Below are 22,223 nucleotides of genomic sequence, written 5' to 3'. Positions count from 1 at the left end.
CCTGGGCTTGGCAGCATTTCTGTGGGGAGGGGTACCTATATATGCAAATCTAAGGAAATGCTAAACCTCTTATCAGTCATCACCGACTTGCAGAGAAGACAGAGAGGACCTTATCTCTGGGCAAGATGTGCTTTTCATGCATTTTTTCAATGATCACAGCACACTTCATGGATTCTCATCTTTGCTGGTGTTCAGGCTTGGTCTAAGACTTTTTATTTGTAATCACATCTGGAGTCATGACCTTTATGCCTGCGTGTGGGGCAGGGCTCTGGCCAGGACTGGCACTGTCTGCAGGTGCCTGCAGGTGCTGGCTAGAGGAGGGAAGGCGAGTAGGGTGGTGGGCACGCAGCTGCAGACGGCACCCGGCAGCTCCCCAGGCCCACCCGTCAAGCAGAAGGCTGGCCCTGCTGCCCACCCAAGACTTGAGGACACATTGACTTCCTCAGAGTCTCCAGGAGGGACACAGGAGAACAGGTTCAGGAACAAAGCCATCAGCACAGCCTTCAAAGCAAGGAGAAGGAGGGCTGTTTTTTTCTCAGCCCAAAGGCCATAGATTTTAGGGGAAAGTGCCTGGTTGGATTCAAAACTTCACGTAAAAATAAAAACCAGTTCAGAAAAATGTTACACTAGAACCATGTACCAACAAATTATGAACTTACTTTCTGACTCTCACAGATTAAGATCACCCATTTTGGGGAAAGTTTGGTAAATATGCTGAGCTCTGACCCCTGTGGTTTGGTTTCTTTTTCCTCGAACGCTTAGTCTGTTTGCTGATTTACCTGGGGAGTCCTTGAAGCCCTGAGTTTGAGGGGCAGGCTGTGGGGCCCGGGGTCCAGGGCCTCTAAGGGGCACAGATGTTTTGTCTAATGCCAGGACGGGCCTATTCAGCCAGTGACCAGGCGACCCCCCGCCGCCCCAGGAAGGATGATGCCTCTTCTCTGGGGCACGATTCACCGGGCTGCTTGCTTGGACTTCCAGAAAGCCTCTTTCTGGGGTGAGAGCCCTGGAGCATCAGGGAAGCACATCCAGGTGTGCAGAATGCTGCCCCGAGGCCTGGCTCTCTCCTCCTCTCTGCTCTGACAGCATTGCCCCTCAGACAGTGCCCAACCCCGGCAGGCCCCCCACCCCTCCCACACCTCCCCGCGCCCTCCCCTCCCTGCCCCTGGGGATGAGGGGCACCACTGGCACTTGTTCATGGTTGAAAATAAGCTGGAAAACTGCACAAATTAAAGCAGACATTTAATAATTTATTATTACAGTAAAACCCATCAAATAAATATGGGGTATAAACTTAAATAAATAAATAAATAAATATTTTAAAAATATAAAAATATAAATAAATATTACTGATCCCTACCAGTATAAAGCATTGCCCATTCCTCTGCCATGCCCTTATCAGGGTCAAGGTGGCCCAGGACAGTTCCATGCCACCCCCAATGTGGCTGTGGCCCTCCCTTTGGTCCCTCCGAATTGAAGATCCTGAGTTTCTGGCTCTTTTAGGGTGAGAGAGCAGCGGTTTGTGAGGTGAGCTCCCAGGGCTGGCCGGCTGGCCTAGCCTGCCTCACTTCTGGACCGGTTCCCAGCAGTCAAAGGGGATGGTAAACAGAAACTCCTTCAGGTTCTCTTTGAAACTTTTGAAGGTGATAGTCTGGGTTGCACAGGAAGTTTCCTTAAGAAAACAAAAAGAAAAAAAAAAAAAGAAACCACTTGAGTCCAGGCAAAGTGTAACGGGGAAAGCACCAGCAGGTTTCTGAGCTGCCTCTTAGAACTCAGAGGCCAGAAGGCCTATCTGCGGCCCACCCACTAACCTCGGCCGGGTGACACTGTGGCCACCCATGTGTTACCCAAGGGTTGCACAGCTCTGCCAGTGGCAGCTGGGGCCAGAGGCCTGACAAAGTGCCAGCTGTGGCTAGTCTTGGAGGCAGTCAGACCGTGGCCTCTTTGGCTGGGGCCAGGGCAGAGCAGCTGGTCTGAGGTCGTCTTCAGGCACGCAGAAGGAGCAGGAGTCAAGGCCACAGACCTCAGTGCCTTCCCATAGGAAGAAAGGAGTATCCAATGTCTTTGTCCATTCCAGGTAGGCCCCCTTCCTTGCTCCTGTGCAATCCTGGCACCCGACATGGGGCCCAGGGAAAGTCCTGTGGGGAGGTGGCTCTTGAGCCCTGGCACTTCCTCTGGACCTTGAGCAGGCCCTGAGTTTCCTTGAGTTTGCCTCACCTCTGACCTCATTAATGGTCACAACAATAACAAAAAGGACAGCAGCGGCTCCCACTAGGGAGCATGGTGGGCTTTAGAGCTCCATGGCTTTAACTTCTAGGGATGAAAATGGGCTGGCTGCTTTCTCTCTGGAGGGGCTCCTCATTACAAATCTGTTGACACAGAAACGCTTTGGAGTCCTGAACGGCCACAATCAGAGGGTCTCTCCCCGCCCAGTCCCCATCCTCCTAGATTAAGACCTTCCTGCTTGGGGCCTGTTGTGGGCACTCACCTGGGTGGGGGGGCAGTGCTGCTTGTAGTGGCTGGCCATCATGGTCAAGGGGCCCTTGAGCCTGGCAAGGCTGCCCCTCAGGCCCTGCTTGTACAGCCCCAGGCGGGTCTGCAGGCATGTCGGCTCCTGTGGAAATATTGTTCCTCAGTGAACCATGGCCACGGTGGAAAATGACATGCTCCCCGACACTCATTCCTCTTCCTATCCCTGTCTCCCAGGAGTAGGGCTTGGGATGGGCATAGGATGATTCCCGACTAATCTCAGGCTGGGTCCAGCCATACACACTGCCCTGTCCACTGCAGGCACGAGCCTGCTCTCCCCACTGCCCAGCTCAGGCCACTCTGAGCTGGCAGCAACACATTCCCTTAGCCTGGCATCACCAGAGGGTCCCAACCCACAGGGAAGGTGGTCACTCTCATCCTACCATTCACGGAGAAGGCGGTGGGGCAGGGTGGTGAGCAAGGGTTGCTCCTGAAACCCCTCAGTGCCTCTCTGTAGTCAGCACCCTGTCTCCACAGGGCTTGGTCTCAGGGTACAGTGGTACTCCACGCCCACAACCTGTCTCATGAGGTGATCTTCACTTTCCCACCTGTCCCCTGATGACCCCTTGCCCTTGAATGCTAGGTCTGCCCTTGGCTGCTCACTAATAAAGGAGCTCACGTAACTGCCACAGGGGCAAGGCCAGCAGCCTCTTGAGCACCCAGACTCTGTCCCCTCTCCTCTGGCAGCCAGCTGGCTGGAGAGAAAGTGGATAACTCTGTAGAGATCCATCTAAAATAGAGCCCCCCAGGGCAGAGGCCTCTGGAAAGAGATGTCAGAGAGAAGCATCTTACCTGAGGGTCAAACATTTCAGAGACGACTTCTACAGTTTCATTCTGTAGGAAAGGAAAATGTCATGTTATCAAGCTGACAGGGCTGGTCTGGGACCAGAGGGGTGGCCTAGGCACAGGCCAGTGCTCGCTCTGTTACTCACCATCACGGTGGCAGTGTCACTACTGTGGCTCAGGAGGAACAGGGCCTCCTTGATGGCATCCACGTGCTGCCAGGGCCGGGTGACAGGCCTGGGCGGGTAGGTGGGTGCCGAGATGCTGCAGACCACAGTGCCCAGGAGAAGCAGGTTCTGCAGCCACATCCTCCTGAGGACTTTAGCCTTTCTCTCTGAGTACTGGGCTCACTGGCAAAAGAGCTCTTATATACACAGTTAGAGGAAATGATTAATGGTGACCACAAAACGCCAAGGAGGCGGGGGAACTACCTGAACTGTGGAATCTCCTGGCCCTTATCAGCTGCACATGGGAATGGTGAGCCTTTCCCCCAGGTGGTCAGGCTCAGGGGTTTTCATTAATGAGCCCTTCCAAGAACCAACAGCCCACCAGCCCGCCTCCTTGAGCACTCGCCAGCCCTCCTGGGCAGTCTGACCAGGCCCTCCCTCTGAGTGGCCTCTGGGCACAGCTTGGACTTCTTGGCCTGGAGTGGCTGTGGTGGGGTTTGGGAGACACTGGACTGGGCTCCTTCTCCCAGGCTGTCTATCCTGCATGTTGTCCAGGAGGCCTTTGGGCAGGCCGTGCCCATCCCAGTGCCCCATTCTCCGGCCTTCCGCTTCTCCTCCCAGATCCTTCTCTGGCCACCATGAGAGATTTGAGTGTAAGAAGAGCTCTCACTGTCCACTCAAGCAAGGTCCAGCCAAATGGCATAGTCCTATGATGGCTCACAGGCTCCCACCAAGGACCTAGTACATTCGGGAAGCTCAGCCCAGCCAGGGATGCCTGCTCCTGGGAGCAGAGGGAATGACAACCATGTGCACATCCAGCCAGCAAGACCGCAGTGCATTCCTTCATGGTGAAGTCCCATCTGAAAGCGGTAGTCCAATTTACAGAGCCACGCGCATCCCCTAAGCTGCAGAGGTGGGTCGGGGCTCTCAGCTGGGGCATGTCAGGGCTCTGAATTTGACTCCTGGCTCCAGCACCACCTTGCTGAGTGACTCTTCCCTCTGAGTTATGTGAACCTTGCCTCCCTCTGCAGGGCAGGCTGCCCCTCTGAGGTGGGTACTACGCAGATACCAGGAACTTTGGGGGCTGGCTGCAGGGTTGTGGCTGCACCTGTACCAGGTATGCGGCCAACAGCTTCTCAAGCAAGGTCTTTCAGGCTTAATTTCCTACATGGCCTCAGCTCCAGCCCACCTCCAGCCCCAGAGGTCTCACTGTGGAATAGGAACTGCTTGTGGAAAAGCTACAGGATCTTGAGGGGTTGACAAGTGTTTGATTTTCACAACAGAGTTTGGAAAAGACAGCATGAGTTTGTGTTTGCACAAGGGATCCGGCTCGAGCTGCCTCATGCCAGGAGTTTCATGGCCATAGAGGTGTTGATCCACACGTGCCCATTTCTGAGTGTATGTGTGCCAGTCTGATTGGATGCATCTGTACTCACAGGTGTGTCTTGGAGGAGAGCATATTTTACATGGGGGGGGGGGCATCGTGTGAGCCCTGATTCCTGTCGCCTGCTTTACAAAAGGCTCTAGGCCTGTGAAGGTTCCCCTCTGGTGTTGGAGAAGCTCGCACATGAGGTATGATGCTTCTGGGCTCCAGAGACCTAGGCTGATGAGGTCGGACACAAGTGAGGACATTCTACTGAGCCTTCAGAGAATAGTTCGAACTCATGGCCTGAGCACTGTGGTCTGCGTAGGCAGTCCTGACAGATTTCACTGTACAGTGGGGGGTTTGCTTCCCTTGCACAGGGAAGCCAGATCTTAGTCCTCCAGACCCCACCCGGGTTCCCTGCCTGGATCTCAGGCCTGCCATGAGGCCAGCCACGCCTTTCTGAGTCTGGTGGAACATTCCTAGTGGCCAGGCCGGGGGTGGGAGCATAACATGTCCAGGTCCTGGCCCTTCCTTCATCTTTTCCACCAGGCCTTTGCTCAGCTCCTTCCAGGGAGCTCTCAGGGGGACAAGGAGGGACATGGATACTAGATACAGATGCCACATGGAGTGGAGGTCTATGTCAGACAGCGCTCAGAGGCTGGGGAGCCCCAGGTAGTGGCTAAGCTGGGGGCCAGGGAGGCAGAGAACTGGTGTGCCCCTCTGAGATAGGTCATTTTCCTCCTGGAAATGAGTCATCATCACAGCTCAGAAAGCCTTTCCAATGTGACTAGGGCCTGTGCTGAGGAGGAGGTGGATAGGACCCTCCCAGTGGCCCTCATATCTGACCCTTGAGGCTCTCAGTCTGGTGGGGAGACAGACTGCAGAACACTCCCACGGATGGGGGAGTTACAGAGCCGAGGGATCCCAAGTCACCACCGCCCCAGCTTGAGGGCTCAAAGGCACCAGAGAGATTCCTGGAGACACCACCTCCCAGCACAGGCTGAAAAGGCAAGTAGAAGTCAGGTGGGCAAGTTGGGTTGTGACACAGAGGGGCAGGAGAGGATGGGGGAGAGTGTTTGGGGCACAAAGAGTCCTGGGGTTTCAGGAGTGGGTATGGGGAAGAGGAGGCAGTTTTCAGAGAGATTTAGGAGACTCTTGAAAGGACTTGACTTTGCAGTGGACTCGCTCGGTCATTCAATCTTTATTGAGCACCTGCTAGGTTTCTGGCAGGGAAAGGGGATCCAAGAATGACAGAAAGCAGTCAGAGTCCTGCCTTGTGGACTTTGTAACCCCATTGACAGGGGAGGGAGCTAATCTACTCACGCCCCCCCTCCCCAAAGTGTGATTTTGAATGTGACTGAGTACAGGTGACTAAGGTGGGGACCCAGGGGACAAAGGAACAGGTCTATAGGGTATAAGGACCCACAGGAAGGTTCAGAGCTTCGGAGGCGGAATGTGCAGGAGACAGATGTGGGAGCAGTCCACATCCACGTGGTAGCTGAGGCCACAGAGGGTTATATGGGAAGAAGAAGGGCCGGGGGCGTGGTAGCTAGGTGAGTGACAGGCCAGTGGCCAAGAGCCCTGGGTTGTGCAGCAAAGGAGGAAAGCAGGAGCCACAAGGAGAGATCAAAGCAGTGTGGCCTACAGGTGCTGAGGTCAGCACTCATAGGACAAATCCATGGGTTTGGTGATGAGGTTCGTGGGCAGCCACACATCTTTCTTTTGGAAAGATGACATCAGGGCTGAGGCCATGACACAGCAGGCATTCCTAGATTGCACCACGTGGAAAGAGGCAGCAATAGATAGCATCCAGCCGCGCTGACTCAGGGGCCCCAGTGGGACTGCGGTGGGGCAGAGGCGGGGACCATGATGGGCACTGGGATCCCTCTTTGGCCCTTTTCCCCTGCACCAGGAGAAAATGGTCTGGAAGGCATGTCCTGTGAGTGTCCCTCCCCATAGGCTCTGGAGGAAACAGGGCTTGTATGGTCCCAGGATTCTTATCACAGGAGGAAGTTATTACAAGAGGAAAGAAACAAGCCTCAAAGTCAGTCACATCCCGTGGGAACTCCACACAGGCCTCTCAGCTGATCTGATCCTTCCTTGTGTCTGCCACCCCTCGCGGGGGTCCTTGTCCTCACTGGGGGCCTGAGATCAGAATCTGAACACATCTATTCCTGCTGCCCTGAAGTTTTCTACTATCTTGGGTGTCAGAAAGTCAGGGAATGCTGGTCACGTGGCTGGACCAGCAGAGGGGTGCATGGAGCATGCTTGTCTCCTTCAGGGTAGCCGTAAAGGGAGACTCCCACCAGGTGTTGTCAGGGAGGCTGAAGTGGCCTGACTGTCCCAGGGAAGCCTGGGGGCTGAAGGCAGAATTTCCAGAGCAGATCCTGCCATCAAGGCATCTCTCTGCCCCAGGCCTGGGCTCTTTTCCCTGCCCAGCTACCACTGATCCCCGGGTAGCCCAGGAAAAGTCCATCCTTCCTGATCCTGAGCTCCCTCATCTGTTCAATGGGCTAATGATTACTGCCTCCCAGAGGAAGTTGTTGCCGGTCCCAGGAAATGGCGGATCCTCCAGGGAAGAGGCAGTGCCTCAAACTCTCCTCTGCCCACCACTGTGGGAGGTTTCTGAAGCCCAAGCTGGAATTTGGGGCTCATGGGGATTTCCATGAACAGCTGCCCCTTGCCCAGCCCTAGCCTCAGAGAGCATCTTTCTGGACAGATGTGGTGGGTGGAGAGCCCAGTCTCCACCCAGAATCGAGGATCACGGGTCCTGCATCACCTTCAGGAGACCCTGGCACAGGCACAGCACCATGAGTGGCTTGTCCTTCCCTGAGTGGGGGTTCTTGTCACTCTAAGCCACGACAGACACACAAAGCAACATCTCTGGCCCCTGTGGTCTCATGTCAGCTCCAGGCTGACACTTCCTGCTACCCCTCTGTCTTGGTCCCCAAAGGCCAGACTGCCCTGGCCAAACTCCAGTTCTGGTCTACTCCCTGGGTATCCCCAGGCTCCTGGCACTAGTGAGTCCTACCTGGTCTGGGAGGATCTGAGGTGGTTAACTCCCAACCGAGTGTGGACTCTGCATCCATTCAGCCAAGCTTCCGTGGGGTCTGTGTGTGATGGATCTCACAGGCCCCTGCACTCGTGTCTCATGGGGTGGGGACAGCAAGCACGAGGCCCAGAATCACAGGCGTAGTGTTAAGGGTGCCACCAAGATGTGCACAGAGAATGAGCAGCACAAGGAGGTGGTCATGAAACGAGAGTACAGAAAGGTCGGAGAGGGCCTTGAGGGGACGTGTGGGGGTGCGGGTGTGGGCAAAAGGAGAGTGAGGCGTCTGTGATGCTCAGAGTTCTGGCTCAGGCCGCCAGGTGGATATTGGTGCCAGTTGCTGCAATGTGGGAGACCCAAGCTGGCAGAGAGGTTTGGGGGGTCAGCCCAGACTGGACTGGACGTGGCAAGTGTGAGGGGCATGGAGACCTCCAGGAAGACTCAAGTCTTTTGTGGTCGTGTGGGTCCAGAGGTCAGGCCCGAGACACTTGGAAGAAAGTCACAGGTGAAAGGAGGTTCTCAACCCTAGGGGAGCTTCGCAGAGTGGGCAGGCCTTGGGTAGTGCCCAGGGATGCCCACTTTTCAGAGTTGGCCAAAGACAATGAGACCTCCTTACTCACTTTGTTTCTTGTTCTCGGGGCTTCCTTGCTGTTTCCCCATGACTCGGTAATATGCCATGCACCCTCGGGCAGATGAGTCCTTGTGGACACACACACCCCATGGATGCACCAGGCCTGCCCCTCGTGGTGCCCTCCCCCTACCTGTACCTCATATTCCCTCTAGGTCTGGAAATGCACTGCCCACCCTGAATCTCTGCCCCGAGCCTCCTCTCCAGCTGGGAGGGTCATCAGGCATCCAGAGGGGGCCACTGCCTGTATCTGCCTGCTTGGGAAGAGCCATTGGGGGCTGCATTAAAAATCACAAGTAAGAGAAATCATGAGACAGAAGCCTTTACAACCTCTGAAGTCCTTAGAGCTGGACTTCTTGGGGCTGGAGTCTGGACCAAGGTGGTGGGTGGAAGCCTGGGACCCTTGCCCAGCTTCCACACCTACCTCCCTCTGGAGCTGAGGGGCCAGAACTGAGACAGCAGGTATGGGCTTTCTGTTCCCAGCAGCATAAGTGGCTCTGGAATGAGCTTCCTCTAAGACTTTCCCTGGGGCCATTTTTGGGCAGGCACATCTGGCTGCATGACCTGGGGCCTGTGATTTCCCATCCCTGAGCCCTGGCTGGCTCATCTCCACAAGGGGATGGAGTCCTACTTTTGCAGGTGGTTGGGGAGTTGCACTGAAGGTTTGTATGTAAAGATGCTTCCCTGCCAAGTGCTGGGCCACACGGAGGGGTATTTTCTGTTTGATTTTCTGTTTTGGCTGACTGGGTGTCTCCGCTCCAGCCTCAGTCTCCCTGTCGATCAAAGAGAGGGAGTGGTTACCAGGGTCTGGACAAGTCACCAGGGCTTTCTCATTCCCTGAGGTGGGGTAGATTTAGGCTTCCCTAATGGGTAGTGTGCCTGCGTAGAACCCTCACCAGTGCCCCTGCACCTCCCCACACACAGCCCCAAACACTGCCAGGCAGCCTGGGTGTGCCAGGTCGACTGACTGCAAAGTGGCTGTGCCACAGGATTTTCCTGGAAAGAGCTAACTCGGAATATCAAGACAGGGGACTTCCCTCCCCAGTCCTGCCCCTGTCCTGGTTGGGAGGAGGTGGTCCCAGGCTGCCTGGGCCCTAGGCCCCTGCTTTGTAGGAATAAGCAGCCCATGAGTCTGGCCCTCAGCCTGGGCAGAGGAGGGGAGTCACATTTATTGGACATCCACCACGTGTGGGTGGGCCTGGCCCAGGCGTTTCAGCCAGCCCCCCAATTCAAGGCTCATAGCCTCTCTGAAGGGCAGCAGTGGTTGTCCAGTGCTTTCATTACCTGTGCTCAGGAGGGCCCCCACCCAGCCCATGGGATTGGGACCCAGAACGGGTGTGTAGCATGTGCTCACGGGAGGAGGAGTAAAAGGAGGCCCCTGCCCGGTCACCAGACCCTCCCTCCAGCACTGGCCACGCTCCTTTGCCGCCCCTCCCTCCCGATGCCTCCCTGACATGCATGTCTCCGTCATCACAGCCTGCTGCCAGTGGCTGACCTGGGTTGGTCTCTGGCACAGCCCAGGTGCTCTCCAGAGGAGAATGGAGGTTTTGGTGTAAACGTGGGGGTGGTTGGCTGGAGTATGGAGCCGAGGTGCTGATGCTGTGCCACTCACCCTGGGGCTGGAACCAGGAGCTGTGGAGCCAGAAGTTATCACTGGAGGCCTGGGTCCAGTCCAGGGGAGACTCAGGTGGGCCCCGGGTGAGACTGAAGGGTTCCTGTGCCTCAGTGGACAGGCTGAAGTACTGTTGCTTACAGACTCAGAGGCTCTGCAGTCACGTTCCCTTAATTGCTCTGTGCCGCAGTCTCTCCACCTGTGCAGTGGGGGTGATCATAGACTCCATCGAGTCCTTGTGGGGATTCTCTGAGTCCCTTCTCAGGAGGGCAGCGGCAACTTTGCCTGATCCATCTACATCTCCAGGAGCCTGACCTGAGGTTTTCAAGGGGAAAATTGAGCCTCTCCATGCCCTGCCCTGTGAGAACTCACTCTAACCTCCACTCTGGCCCACACCACCTCGGCTTCTCCTTCCGTCCCACCATGGGTCCCCATCATCTTGGACACGGGGATCCCCTCCGTTGGGCAGCCCTTGTTTCCTGCAGCATCTCTCTTCCTCTGCCCTGGCTGCTTCCTGTTGGTGTTAAACACAGTGTCTGCCGTGGTCCCATCTTATCCTTCCGCCTCCCCACACCCACCACTCCTCAGGCCACAGTCACTCAGTCTTGCCATCTCCACAGTGGCAGGGCTGGCTGGGCTGGGCAGGGATCAGGGAAGGAGGAATAGCGGGAAGGCACCAGCTGGTACCCAGCAGTGCCTGGGTGCAGGGTGGCCGGGCTCCAGGGGCAAAGGCAATGACCACAGGCCTGACCTCCTCCTTGGTCACCCGGAACCTAACCATACTCTGGCCCTCTGAACTGCTTAGACTCTCCTGAGCCTCAGCTTACCCTGTACTATCCGAGCTCAGTGCCTTGCTCCCCGGTGCCATCTGCAGACCGCACCCACCCCTTCTCTGCTGATGGACTCCTCCTCTGTCCAGCTGCCTGTGTGCCTCAGCCCTGCGGAGCGCCTCCAACGAGAGCCACAGCCGTCCATGCGCCCGCTGCTGTCTGTAATAACCCTCACCACACACTGCCAGGCCAGCTGGACACAGCGAGGAGACCCCGAAAGGCCTGACCCAGCGTCTTATCCAGCCCTGCTCCAGCCTGGGGAAGTCGTGAAGGGTCCTCTGGGAATTTGCTCCACTGACTTAAATGAGGGCTAGAGGCCAGGGGGGAGGAGCAGAGCAGGAGGATTCACATCGTGGGGTGAGGTTGGCCATGTCTCCCAGAGATCCACCCTCCTTAGGCACCTGCCTTTCTGGCAATTTTTCTTTTGCTCTATTTTTCTGTATTTCCAAGTTTTTCAGTGAAGAGCATACTGTATATGCTCTCCCAATGAAAAACTGTTTTAAAAATTAAAATAAAAAATAAATTCCAGGTTGACTGATGTAACCTACTTTCCTGCTGAAGGGGCACCTTGGATGTGGGAAGGTGGGAACTTTGGCCTTCTAATGGCCATCTGGGATTTATGATGGGGCGTTGCTGCCCCCTGGTGCCAATTGGACAGATAGACCCAGCATGAAAGAGCCTGGGCAGGCTTGAGAAAAGAGATAAAGTGGACAGGCCTGCAGGGGAGATGTGAGCACCCTCAGGGCTCCCATTGGCTCTCATCGGCCTGTTCCAGCAGGTGGCTGAGCATGACATAATGTCTTAGTCCATTCAGGCAGCTATAACAACACACCATAGACTAGGTAATTTATAAACAACAGAAATTTATTTCTCATAGTTCTGGAGGCTAGGAAGTCCGAGGATAAGGTGCTGGCAGAGGGGGCCAGGGTGCAGAAGCTGGGCCACCGCTGCCTTTGCCCTTGCACGCCCCCGTCAGCCTGGCACCAGCTGCCCTCTTCCTCCCTGTCTGGAGCAGCACCCTCCTCCTGCCAGTGGCCGACACAGGCAGAGGGGAAGCTGCCCACAGCGCTGCCTGAGGACACCCCTCCACGGGTGCCCACCCCTGCCCTGTGTGGCCATCGCACCTCGGAGCCCCCAGCTCGAAGCAGTGTGTTCTGTGGAGAGGACAGAGGCTCCATCCTCAGGAGATGAGGAAGATGGAGGGATGAGGCTGAAGACACAGGAACCTCTCAAGGATCCCCCCCAAACCAAACTGAAGCAGAAATTTATAAAACTCTAAACAGAAAAATGGGTTAGGAGAATACTTTAGAACAAGACTTTATTTGGCTCTCCCAGTTTTGATAACAATGTAATAATACTCTCATACATTGTTTGACTGGAGAATGGGAATGGTTTTCACATAGTATTGAAAAGCAATGGAGCTTCCGGTCAAGATGGCGGGATAGATGGCCCCCAGTGTCACTCTCTCTCAAATCAACCAATTTACAACTATAAAAAAGCAATGACAGCCAAGCTGGGGCCACTAGAGCTCAGGGGAAGAGGAGAGACCTATGGAGTGCATGAAGGCAGGAGAAGCCATGATGAGAGAAAGAAAGAACCAGTGCAACTGTTGAATCCTGGCCATTTCCAGGCTGGAGCTGCTGAGTGCACGGAGCAGGAGCTGGCAAAAACCACAGCTGTGCCCTTCGGATGGAGCTGCTTGGAGGTGGCAGGGGAGAAGAGGGCCTTGGTGGCCCCCAGGCCAGCAAGACCAGTAATAGGGTTTCCATGGACCCACATAGGAGCAAGGGGCCACAACAGCTGAAAAAAAGGAGCCACTCTGAGGCCAGTGAGTCATTGCAAGGGACCGGAGCATAGCCCAGCTAAGGGAAGTGTTTGGAGCATGGGTGGTGGGGCCCACTGGGGGAACACTGGGGCACAGCAAGGACAGCTTATCTGCCCCCCAAGCAGAGAAGGACCACTCAGAGGAGACTGATCAGGAATATAGAATTGCGTGGGGTGCAGTTTGATGAAAAGACTCAGGCCCAGATCAGTGTTTCTACACAGCCCGGGTGCACTGGATTTCACTAGAACCAGAAGTACCTATAAAGTCAACCATTAAAACCTGAGCTGCACAAAAAGCCTTCCCTAGGGAGTCAGCAGCAAAGCAGCAATTTAACTCAACCACAGAGCTCAAGTGCTGGTCCCCTCAGGAACTTCCCCCAGTTTAGAAGTAAGCAAAGGACAAAAAATTAGTTCCAGGTAGAGTTTGAGTGGTGGGAACAGCAAACAATCCAACACAGAACTGAAAGAGAAAACAAAGTATCCACAACCAGAGACAAAGTTTGATATTAACTAGTAATGGTCTCATTTCACCAAAGAACACCTGTAACACCTAGGACCGGAAGGCCCATGGGCTACCAAAACAGAAAGGAGAGAGGGTCGGGGGCCTCAGCCATGCCCCCCAATACCCACAACCAGTTCCAAGGGTGGGGGTCGAGGGCCTCAGCGACACACCCACCCCCACAAGTGCAACCACCCCAGCAACGACCACTGAGCTGCCGTAGGAAGTGCCCCTGGCTCTCCCAAGCCACAGCAGTTGGGGACCTCGGGCCTTGGCCACTCTCCCCCCACACCTGCAGCCAGCCCAGCGATGACCACTGAGCTTCAGCAAGAAGGGCCCCAGGTTCCTGAGCTGCGGAGGTGGGAGGAGAAGGATTTCCCACACCCCCTCTGACATCTGCACCCAGCCCAGCAATGACCAAGCCACTGCTGGAAGCCCCCCAGTCTCCCCAGTGGGAATGAGGGGGGTGCCAAGGCCTCAATCTTGCCCCTCCTCCTTCTTCCTTCTTCCATCCCATTTCCTTTCCCTTTCCCATCTCCCTCTCCCTCCCAGCTGCTCTGCAACAACATCCTAGAATGTAAAAAATAATAATAATATTAATAAAATTTTTAAAAAGAAGAAAAAAAAAGAAAATGAAAAGCAACGGACAATTTTATCACCTACTTTCTTCTATGGGGCTGTTACACATAGGGCTCAATGGTTCTTCAAAGAAAAGGAAATAGAAACGAAACCTGTATACTTTCCCCTGCAAGTCCAATGTCTGATTGTTTAAAAACACATCTTGTGTAAAATTTTAAAATGTTAAACAAAAGTAAATTTTTAAACAATTTTAAAAAAAAAAGATGCTGGCAGATGCAGTCGGGGGTGAGGGCCTGCTTTCTGGTTCCTAGACATCCATCTTCTTGTTGCGTCCTCAAATGGCAGAAGGGGCAAGGTTTCAACGTACGAATTGTGAGTTAGCATAAACATTCCATCTAAAGCACGTAGATATGTCCCCAACCTGACCGGGAACTGACAACCACTTAGTTCCAGGCTTCAGCTGGACTGTGCTGACCCCAGGCAGGGTCTGAAGTTTGAGGTCAAACGTGAGCCTGAGTGGGCCAGGCCAGTGGTTATCCCTGGACTCAACCTGGCTCCAGCTGAAGGCTGGACTACTCCAGAAGAAGGGCAATCATGAGCCCCAGAATACCTGAAAGGCCCACCCCTCTGTCAGGCATGTCACCTCCACCCACCACCCTCCCTCCTGCCATGGGTCCTGTCTGTCTGACCTCCTGCTCCCCATACCCGCTGATCTTCCTGCACCAGGTCTGTGCCTGACACGACAGCTAACTTCTGCCTACTGCAGTCATCAGGCACTAACACAGGGCTTGGCAGCCCCCCAGTACCCAGCCTGGGCCTGGAGAGGGAAGAGAGACAGACTAAGGGAGAGCTGGAGGCTTCCTACTAGAATTCACTCCTATCATAGGTCTTCCTCCTGTTGCATGAATGCTCTCAGCCCATTTCAGTCACCAGATCTTTGCACTGGCTGCTGCTCCCTCTGTCCAGAGCTCTCTTCCTCCTGATTGTCACATGGCTGGCACTTTCTTGTCATTTAGGTCTCAAACTATATGTTACCTCCTCAGATAGGCCTTCCCAGACCACCCCATCTGAACAACCTCACAGACCGTTCCTTCTGTCTAGTTCACTGCCACATCCCCCGTGTCCAATACAGAGCCTGACACATATGTGTTCAGCCAGCGTTTGCTGACTGTGGACCACAAGGCATTGAAGGAATACAGAGCCATACTTCCTGGAGTGAGGACAGTGTGAGTCCAGGGCCAGGAGGTTTAAGAAGGGGCCGTGGAGGGGGACAGCCAGGCAAGAGCAGATTGGCAGGCTGCCGGCTGCCTGTCCAAACATCAAGGGAGGGCAGCTCCAGCAGCTGGTGAAAGTTTAACAGCAGTATCCCGCAGGGGAAGAGTCTGCTTTGTAGCATTTGCCAATTCCAGTGGTGTAAATACTCCCACGATGGCCTGGCCAATTTCAAGCTACAGATAGTTTGATGACTGGCTGGCAAATTTTTTTTTTTTTAAGATTTAACAATTAGCTCTGGTTCTAGCCCACCACCAGCTCTGGGCCTCCAAGGACGAGGTGTGAGAGAGCCACCGCAGGACGGGCCACAGGGTGGAGGTAGCAGGCCCTGTGGAGGTAGAGGGCTGCTGACCCACTCTGAGGGGCGGGGGGATCACGGAAACATGGGGATGGAGCACGAAGGTTGCCGCAGCCCAGGATGAAAATGAAAATAAGACCAGACACAGGTGCAGGAGTGAGGACGAGTGGGGCTGGGGGGCGTAGCAGAACTGGGAAACCTCAGGCCCGGCTCCCTCCAAGGCCCTGGCGAGCTCCACAACCAGTGCCACACCGCCCCCTTGTGGTCTTATCAGAAACTGCAGCAGCCGCCCCAGCTCCTCCTCCAGGACAAGTCCAACAATAAACATTGCCTGAGCCCTCAGTGAGCCATGCTGGGGAGAGGTGGCGGCAGAAGAGAATTACTTTGTGGGAACATAAAGGTTTACTAAGAGGACGAATGTAGAGGAATGTGTTTCTGAGCTAGTAGTAGATACATCTCCCACCTCCTCCTTTCCTTACTCATAACCTCAGGGAAGGGAAGGGAAGGATCAAGATGGAAAAGAAAAAAAGGGGCCAGGACCCCAGCATGTGGTGTCAGTAACAGAAGCCATGGTGGGACTTGTGAGGAGTCAGAGAGGATGCTATTGCTCCTCAGCACGGTGGCAGAGGAAGGCTTGCTCTGCCCCACACCCCAGGCTGGAGGGAGCACACCAGGCAGGGTGCGGGGAGCCAGAGAGGGGGGCACTCAGGGCTAAAGGGTCAGGTGGCAGATTGAAGCCACACTCAGTGATGTCCCAGCCTCGATCCTGCAGACCAGACTGTGGCAACTCAGGGCCACACTGGCTGGCTGTCCTGCCAGTGGGTCCCTGCTTACCCACCTACTTCACAGAAGAACACTGTCCCATTACAGTGTGCACAATCCAGAGTTTGAGCTGGTCTCTTAAGTGGAAACTCGTTGTGCCAAGTCAGGGTAAAGGCATGCCAGGCTGAGGAGACAGTGTGGGTAAAGGTTTAGAGGGATGAAGAAAGGTGCGTGGTTCACCTAGGAAGCCATAGTGCTTCTGTTGTCTGGAGCATTGATGAGGTTGGGAGCTATAGAGGAAATACAAGCAACAGGTGGAGGCAGGACTTATATGCTGTCCTAAGCATATGGACAAGGTTCAGAAGAACCTGAGGATTGGGGGATTAAGTATCAGACCAACATGGTCAGATTGCATTTTCTAAAACTCAATCTGGCTCCCCAGTGGACCACACATTGCCAGGGTGTGGGTTTCAAGGCTGGCCTCATGGCAGGGAGGTCTGTAGAGAGCTGCTAGCACCAGGTAACAGAGGCTGGGGGCCTAGGCAGGGGTGGAGACTAGTGAAGAAGTGGAACTTGGAGAGTCTTAAAGGAGTGGAATGGCTGAGTCTGGGTAACCCCACCAGAGCCTGCTTCAGGGTGGGGGCTCAGGGAATGTTTACTGGTGGACTTGGGCCTGTGAGGAGGAGTTGGGGCTGCTGATGCATTTTCTAGTAGGACCCCTAGAGGGAGGCATACCATGGGATTAGAGTGCTCCAGAGCCCTGGAGGAGACCTGAATTCAAATCCTAGCTGCACCACTTGCTAGCTGTGTGACCTTAGGCAAGTGGCTTAGCTATATTGAACCTCGGTTTTTCCACAAAACAGAAATAACACACTCTTGGTTGGGGTGAAGAATAAGTTAGGTAGCTCAGAAGGGCACCTGGTACATGGTAAGAGCTCGGTGGATACTCGTGATTCCTTGGGTTGTAACCACCTTTCTGAGTATGGGGGTGGCAGGAGGGTGATGTGAGAATGAGCTCTTCTGGACGGCGTTCACACAGCAGTATTGGAGCACCAAAAGATCACAGCACACAAACCTCATCTAAAGTGGTCACTAAGACCTGAGTCAAATTGAGACACTGGCAACAAAGCAGTCGTTCAGAGAGTCTGGTTTATTTTCACATGTGCCTAGGAACAAATTTAAAACCTGAGGTACAAATGAACATGCCCCCCCCAGTCTCCCTCTGAGTTTTTATCAGAAAGAGCAGGACATGGCTCCTCTGCCCAAATAAATACATTTCACTTTGCAGAAGGCAATAAATAAATAAATAAATACATAAATAGCCTCGATAGGATAAAAATGAGAACATAATCACATAAGACCAAATGGAAGCTGCACATTTCAGAAATTAGATAATTAGCAATTCATCTGATTCCACAGGAGAAAATTAAATCCTTACAGTCCTGGATGGTGTGAGAGACGCCCCAGAGTCTTCCAGCTCTTGGCAGTTTTCAACATCACAAGCCCCTGTGGCGAGAAGGCCTGGAGACGGTGCGGGATGTTGGACTGAGGATTCTGGGGCTTAGTGTTTATTTTTCTATCCCACAAAAACTAACAAGCGCTTTCAGATAGACCCACAATTTTGTCTGGAAGTCATCCCAGTCACCCTCCTTGATGTGGATTGAGTATCCCTATGAAGAAACCAGGAAAATTCATTAGATGAGTCCAGGGATGACAGGCTGAGGGGCAGACCACTGCTGAGGGCCCCACCTGCAGGGGCGTCTGGGGCTCAGCTTACCGTGGGTGTGGCCGTGGTCACGGGCAGGCATGGCTGAAATGTCTGTGGGAAGAGACCAAAGCAGATAGTCAGAGATTCCCTCGGAAAAGGAGTAGTCCGTCCTCCCCTCCTCCCCGGAGGTACGGCAGCGACGGGGGCGGATCCCAGAAACCCTCAACAGCATCACACACCTTAAGATTTTTCTTGATTGCTGATTTGTTCTGGAAATTCTCAATAGCTTTCTGGAATGCATCCAAGTTTGGCTTCCAAAGGGTGTTATTCTAAGGGGGCAAAAGAATACACATAAGCGGGGAAGGTTGGGGAGTGCCCTTACCATGGCCAGCCTGAAGTCATCCCCAAGTTTTCCAAGCCTGCTGTCGGGCATCCTTGGAAAATCCCCTCCTAGTCCCCTTCTTGCCCCAGGTGGATCCCTGAGCTGCCCTGAAGGGCACAAGCCTGAAAGTGAGTGCACACCCCAGGCAGGGCCTGCTTCTCCCAAGCCCCTAGCTCCATGCAAGCTGCATAAAGGGCCTGGGTGGATCTTTCTGCACTTGGGGAAAAGACATCTCCCCTAGGAAGCTCTGTAAGAGGCAGAGGGTTGGTCAAGGGCAGTATTTGCAGCTAAGAGGCCAGATAATGGGGTTCATGCCTTGAATGAATTAAAGCAGAATCAGGAAAAAAATCACGGAGACCCCAGCCTGGAAGCGAGTGCTGCATGTAAACCACGAGGGCCCAAAAAGGGGAAATACAAAAGGCCAGTGAACTTAGGAAAGACTTCAACTCCTTGTTTGACCCAAGAAATGCCATGCAAACCAAGGTGAGACATAACCATTGCAGCTAACTGAACTAGGAAAAATAACTGTAAGTGATAATGCCCAGGGCTGGTGAGGGTGGGAAACGTAAACTCAGTTTTTTAAGGGAAAGGGAGGAAATTCATGGGAGAAAGTCTAGTCTGCCAGTCCAGAGACTGTCCCACTGAAAACTGAGCGTGAGGCCCTTGGTATTGTTCACTTAGAGCTGCATTTTTATTTTATAATTTTTAAAAAAATCACTTTCATTATTATAGCCATGGCTGGAGTCAGCCATGTATTAAGCGCCAGACACTAGTCTGGGGACATTATGCACAATGCATCATTCGATTCTCATAGCCACCCCACTGAGACAGGCGCTGTGAACCCTATTTTACAGATGAAAAAATCGAGGCTAGACAAGGTGGAATGACATGGCTGAGGTCACCCAGGCAGAGGTGGATTGAGACCCAGGGACGTCAAAGTGCAGGGCTGAGCTCTTACCGCCAGGATCTGGCTGTGTTCCGGGTCAATGGATTTCTGTAGGGACAGAGGAAGGGAGAGCCCATGAGGACTGTGCGCCTGAGGCACCACCGCCCGTCCCTGCCCCAGGCTGACCTTAGCCCAGCTACTCACTGGTGGAGGCTTTTCCAGGTATTTTGTCATTTCATTGATCTTCTCATTGCAATCAGTCTTCAAGGGCAGCCCCTGGGCCTGGGGAACTTGGAGTCCAAGGCTGAACAGGAGCAGGAGCAGGTGCACGTGCCGGTTGGGGAGGCTGCTCATGTTTGGGCTGGCAGGATGCATTCTGTCTTGTCCTGGTCCTTCGTGGGGTTCTGAAGAGTCCACAACAGTCTCGCACTTTATATGTGCAGTGGTAGAGTGCCGACAACCTGGGGCGGAGGGGGAGGCGGGCATCGGAAGGATCTTTATCTGACATGGAACCTCCATAGAAAACCACAGACTTATTCATCACTTTCTAGTACTTGAGATCAGTGACACAGGAGAAAATCTCCAAATGGAAACAGGTGAGAGGACCTCCCTAACAGGTGGGGGCAGCCTGACTGCACTTCCCCAGGCCTCCTGCCCGGCAGGATCTCATCTGCCCTCCCCTGGACAGTCCTGCCCCTCTGCTGCCTGCCCTTCCCCATAGCTGCCTGGTCCTGGGGGTGGCCGGGGGAAGGCCCACTGGAACAGACAATAGTTTGTCTAGCAGCCTGTCACATGGCTAGCCATCCAGTTGTGGGCTTATCCTCTGAAAAGCACATCTTTTGACCCCTGTCCCGTTGCTGAATTACTGCTGTTCAAGCTCCCGATGGTTCGCCCCATAGGCTTTGGGCAGCTTCTCCCCAACACTTTGTTCTGGTGGGTGGCAGAAGGAGGTCAGGCACCAGGTGGCCATTCTTGTATTGGTCTGATAGCAGCACGGCCTGGCTGTGCCTTGAGTTGTGGGGACTCAGCCCCTGCTGCAGGCCTGGCTGTAGCCCCTGGGTAGTCCCTCTGGTAGCACAGAGAGCTGGGCTTGGCGACCTGAGGACAGGAGCCCTTGAGGACACTGGCACTGGGAGCTGTGGGAGGGGGCTGCCCTGGGAGGTCTAGGAGGTGGAATTGGCAAGGTCTGAGGGGGTGGGGCAAGGAAAAGGAGGCAAGAAGAGGGCAACTTCCCAGTTTCAGGCTCTTCCTCAGGATGTCGGGGTAGCCACGGACAGGAGGGAGTTGCACTGCAGGAGTCTGATCCCAGTCCACGCTTAAGCCTTTATTCAGCAGGTGCAGGCCTGATGTGAAGAGTTTGCAGGGGGTGGTGAGAACAGAAACTGACCATAGGGGAGTTTACAAGGGATCTGAGAAGCGGCAGCCAGAGAAGAAGCAGGAAAACCAGGAGGATGGGCATCCCAGAGGGCAGCCCCTGAAGGAACAGGTGGTCCCCCTGCCCCGCGGGGACTGTAGGGCAGGGGGTTGGTAAAGGGGTGAGTGTGGCAGGGGTGTAGGAATGAGTTCTGTGAGATGACAGGGCCTGGGGTGGGAGAAAGAAGAGTCAGGATGGAAAAGTCAGGGTTGGGCTGGGGTGTGGTGTGAGCCATCAGCGTGGGGAGATGAAGGATAGCGGGTTATGCTGAGGCAGGGGAATTTGAATGGTTCAGGCTTCTGAGCAGGTACAGATCTGGTGAAGACAAGGACCAGGATGTGGCTGCAGGGGAGGCAGGTGAAGAGGCTGTGACCCAAGGCAATGCCAGGAGAGGAATGCCCACAGCCCATACATGAACCTGGCTCAGCCATGGGCTGGGCCCTGGACCCAGAGTGTCCTCAAAGACCAGGTGGAGTCTCTAAGATACGATTCAAATGAGGCAACACATGGGAGCCTTAGGACCAGCTTGGGTACCCAGGAGGCACGATTTATTCAACAAACTTTTAAAGTGCTGGCTGTGTGCAGGCACTGTGAATGAAACAGACATACCCCCACCCCTTCTGAAGCTCAGTCCTATGGTGAGAGACAGATTTAAAGCCTTGCTCCTGCTGGAGTGGTCCTCACACCTGCAGGGTCAGCTCCACCTGGAACTTGTTAGAAGTGCTCACCCTCAGGCCCCTGCCACACTTTCTGAATCAACAATTCCATTTTGACAAAATCCTTGGGTGATTCACATGACATTTGAGAAGCTGTGATTTAAAGTGCACCAGCAACCTTAGCTCTAGCCGGGTGCCCTGTGCCCCAGGGACCCAGGGCCTGTTTCTTGAATACTCAACTGTGGCTTGGTGTTACCTTCTATTTAAAAGTTTTGGGGACCTGTGCACAAATAATGTTATTCCTTATATTCAAAATCTCTATTTCTTAAATGTAAATAAGCTTTTTGAGGGAACTTTAAAGCTCAATAAATTTTAAAGCTATGGAGAATGAACATTCCTACATCTTTTTCTTGTTTTCTTAAAAGTCCTGACTTTATGTTGTATTATAGCAATGAAAAATCCTGAGTAGTGCTATTGTAAATCTTGACATTTGTAGTGCTTGTCTCTTGTTTTAAAAATAATTTATGAAGTTTATTAAAGGAGGAATAGGTTGAGGCTTTATGCTAGGAGCATTAGAAGGATTGTGGGATTTTCAGCTTGGAGGGGTGTCGTGAGGTTTGGGTCCCAGGAAGCCCAGTTTAGCTGCTCTGGGGAGAATGGGTGGGAAGGGTCAGGACAGCAGGATGGCCAGTGAGGGGGTGGGGGAGTCCTCCAGACAAGAGGTGGTGGGGAGGCTGGACTAGGTTGATTCTGGCGGGAGTGGAGAGAATGAGAACAGCTAACTTCTACTGAGCAGCACTTATGAACTGTCAGGAATTAAGTTTCTTTTCATGGGTTAATTCATTTGATCTTCCCAATGGGCCTACGAGGCAGGTACTATTATTATCCCCATTTTACAGATGAGAAAACTGAGGCTCAAAGAGGCCAAGTTCATACAACTAGGAAGTAGCATCACCAGGATTGAGTGCAAGCAGGTCGGCCT

At 53.8% G+C, this 22,223-nt stretch overlaps 1 protein-coding gene across 1 annotated transcript; it reads right to left on the bottom strand.

The window, feature by feature from the left end:
• Positions 1-1,561: 1,561 nt before the first annotated feature.
• CSF2 (colony stimulating factor 2) lies at positions 1,562-3,617 on the bottom strand. The gene is made up of 4 exons (XM_063088243.1): positions 3,459-3,617; positions 3,319-3,360; positions 2,486-2,611; positions 1,562-1,669 (listed from the first exon to the last, which is right to left on the bottom strand). The coding sequence occupies exons 1-4, from the start codon at positions 3,615-3,617 to the stop codon at positions 1,562-1,564; spliced, it is 435 nt and encodes a 144-aa protein (XP_062944313.1).
• Positions 3,618-22,223: the final 18,606 nt, after the last annotated feature.

This window comes from Cynocephalus volans, chromosome 2 (genome assembly GCF_027409185.1).
Source record: "Cynocephalus volans isolate mCynVol1 chromosome 2, mCynVol1.pri, whole genome shotgun sequence".
Taxonomy (NCBI): domain Eukaryota; kingdom Metazoa; phylum Chordata; class Mammalia; order Dermoptera; family Cynocephalidae; genus Cynocephalus; species Cynocephalus volans.
This window is presented reverse-complemented; position numbering and strand designations above follow the sequence as displayed.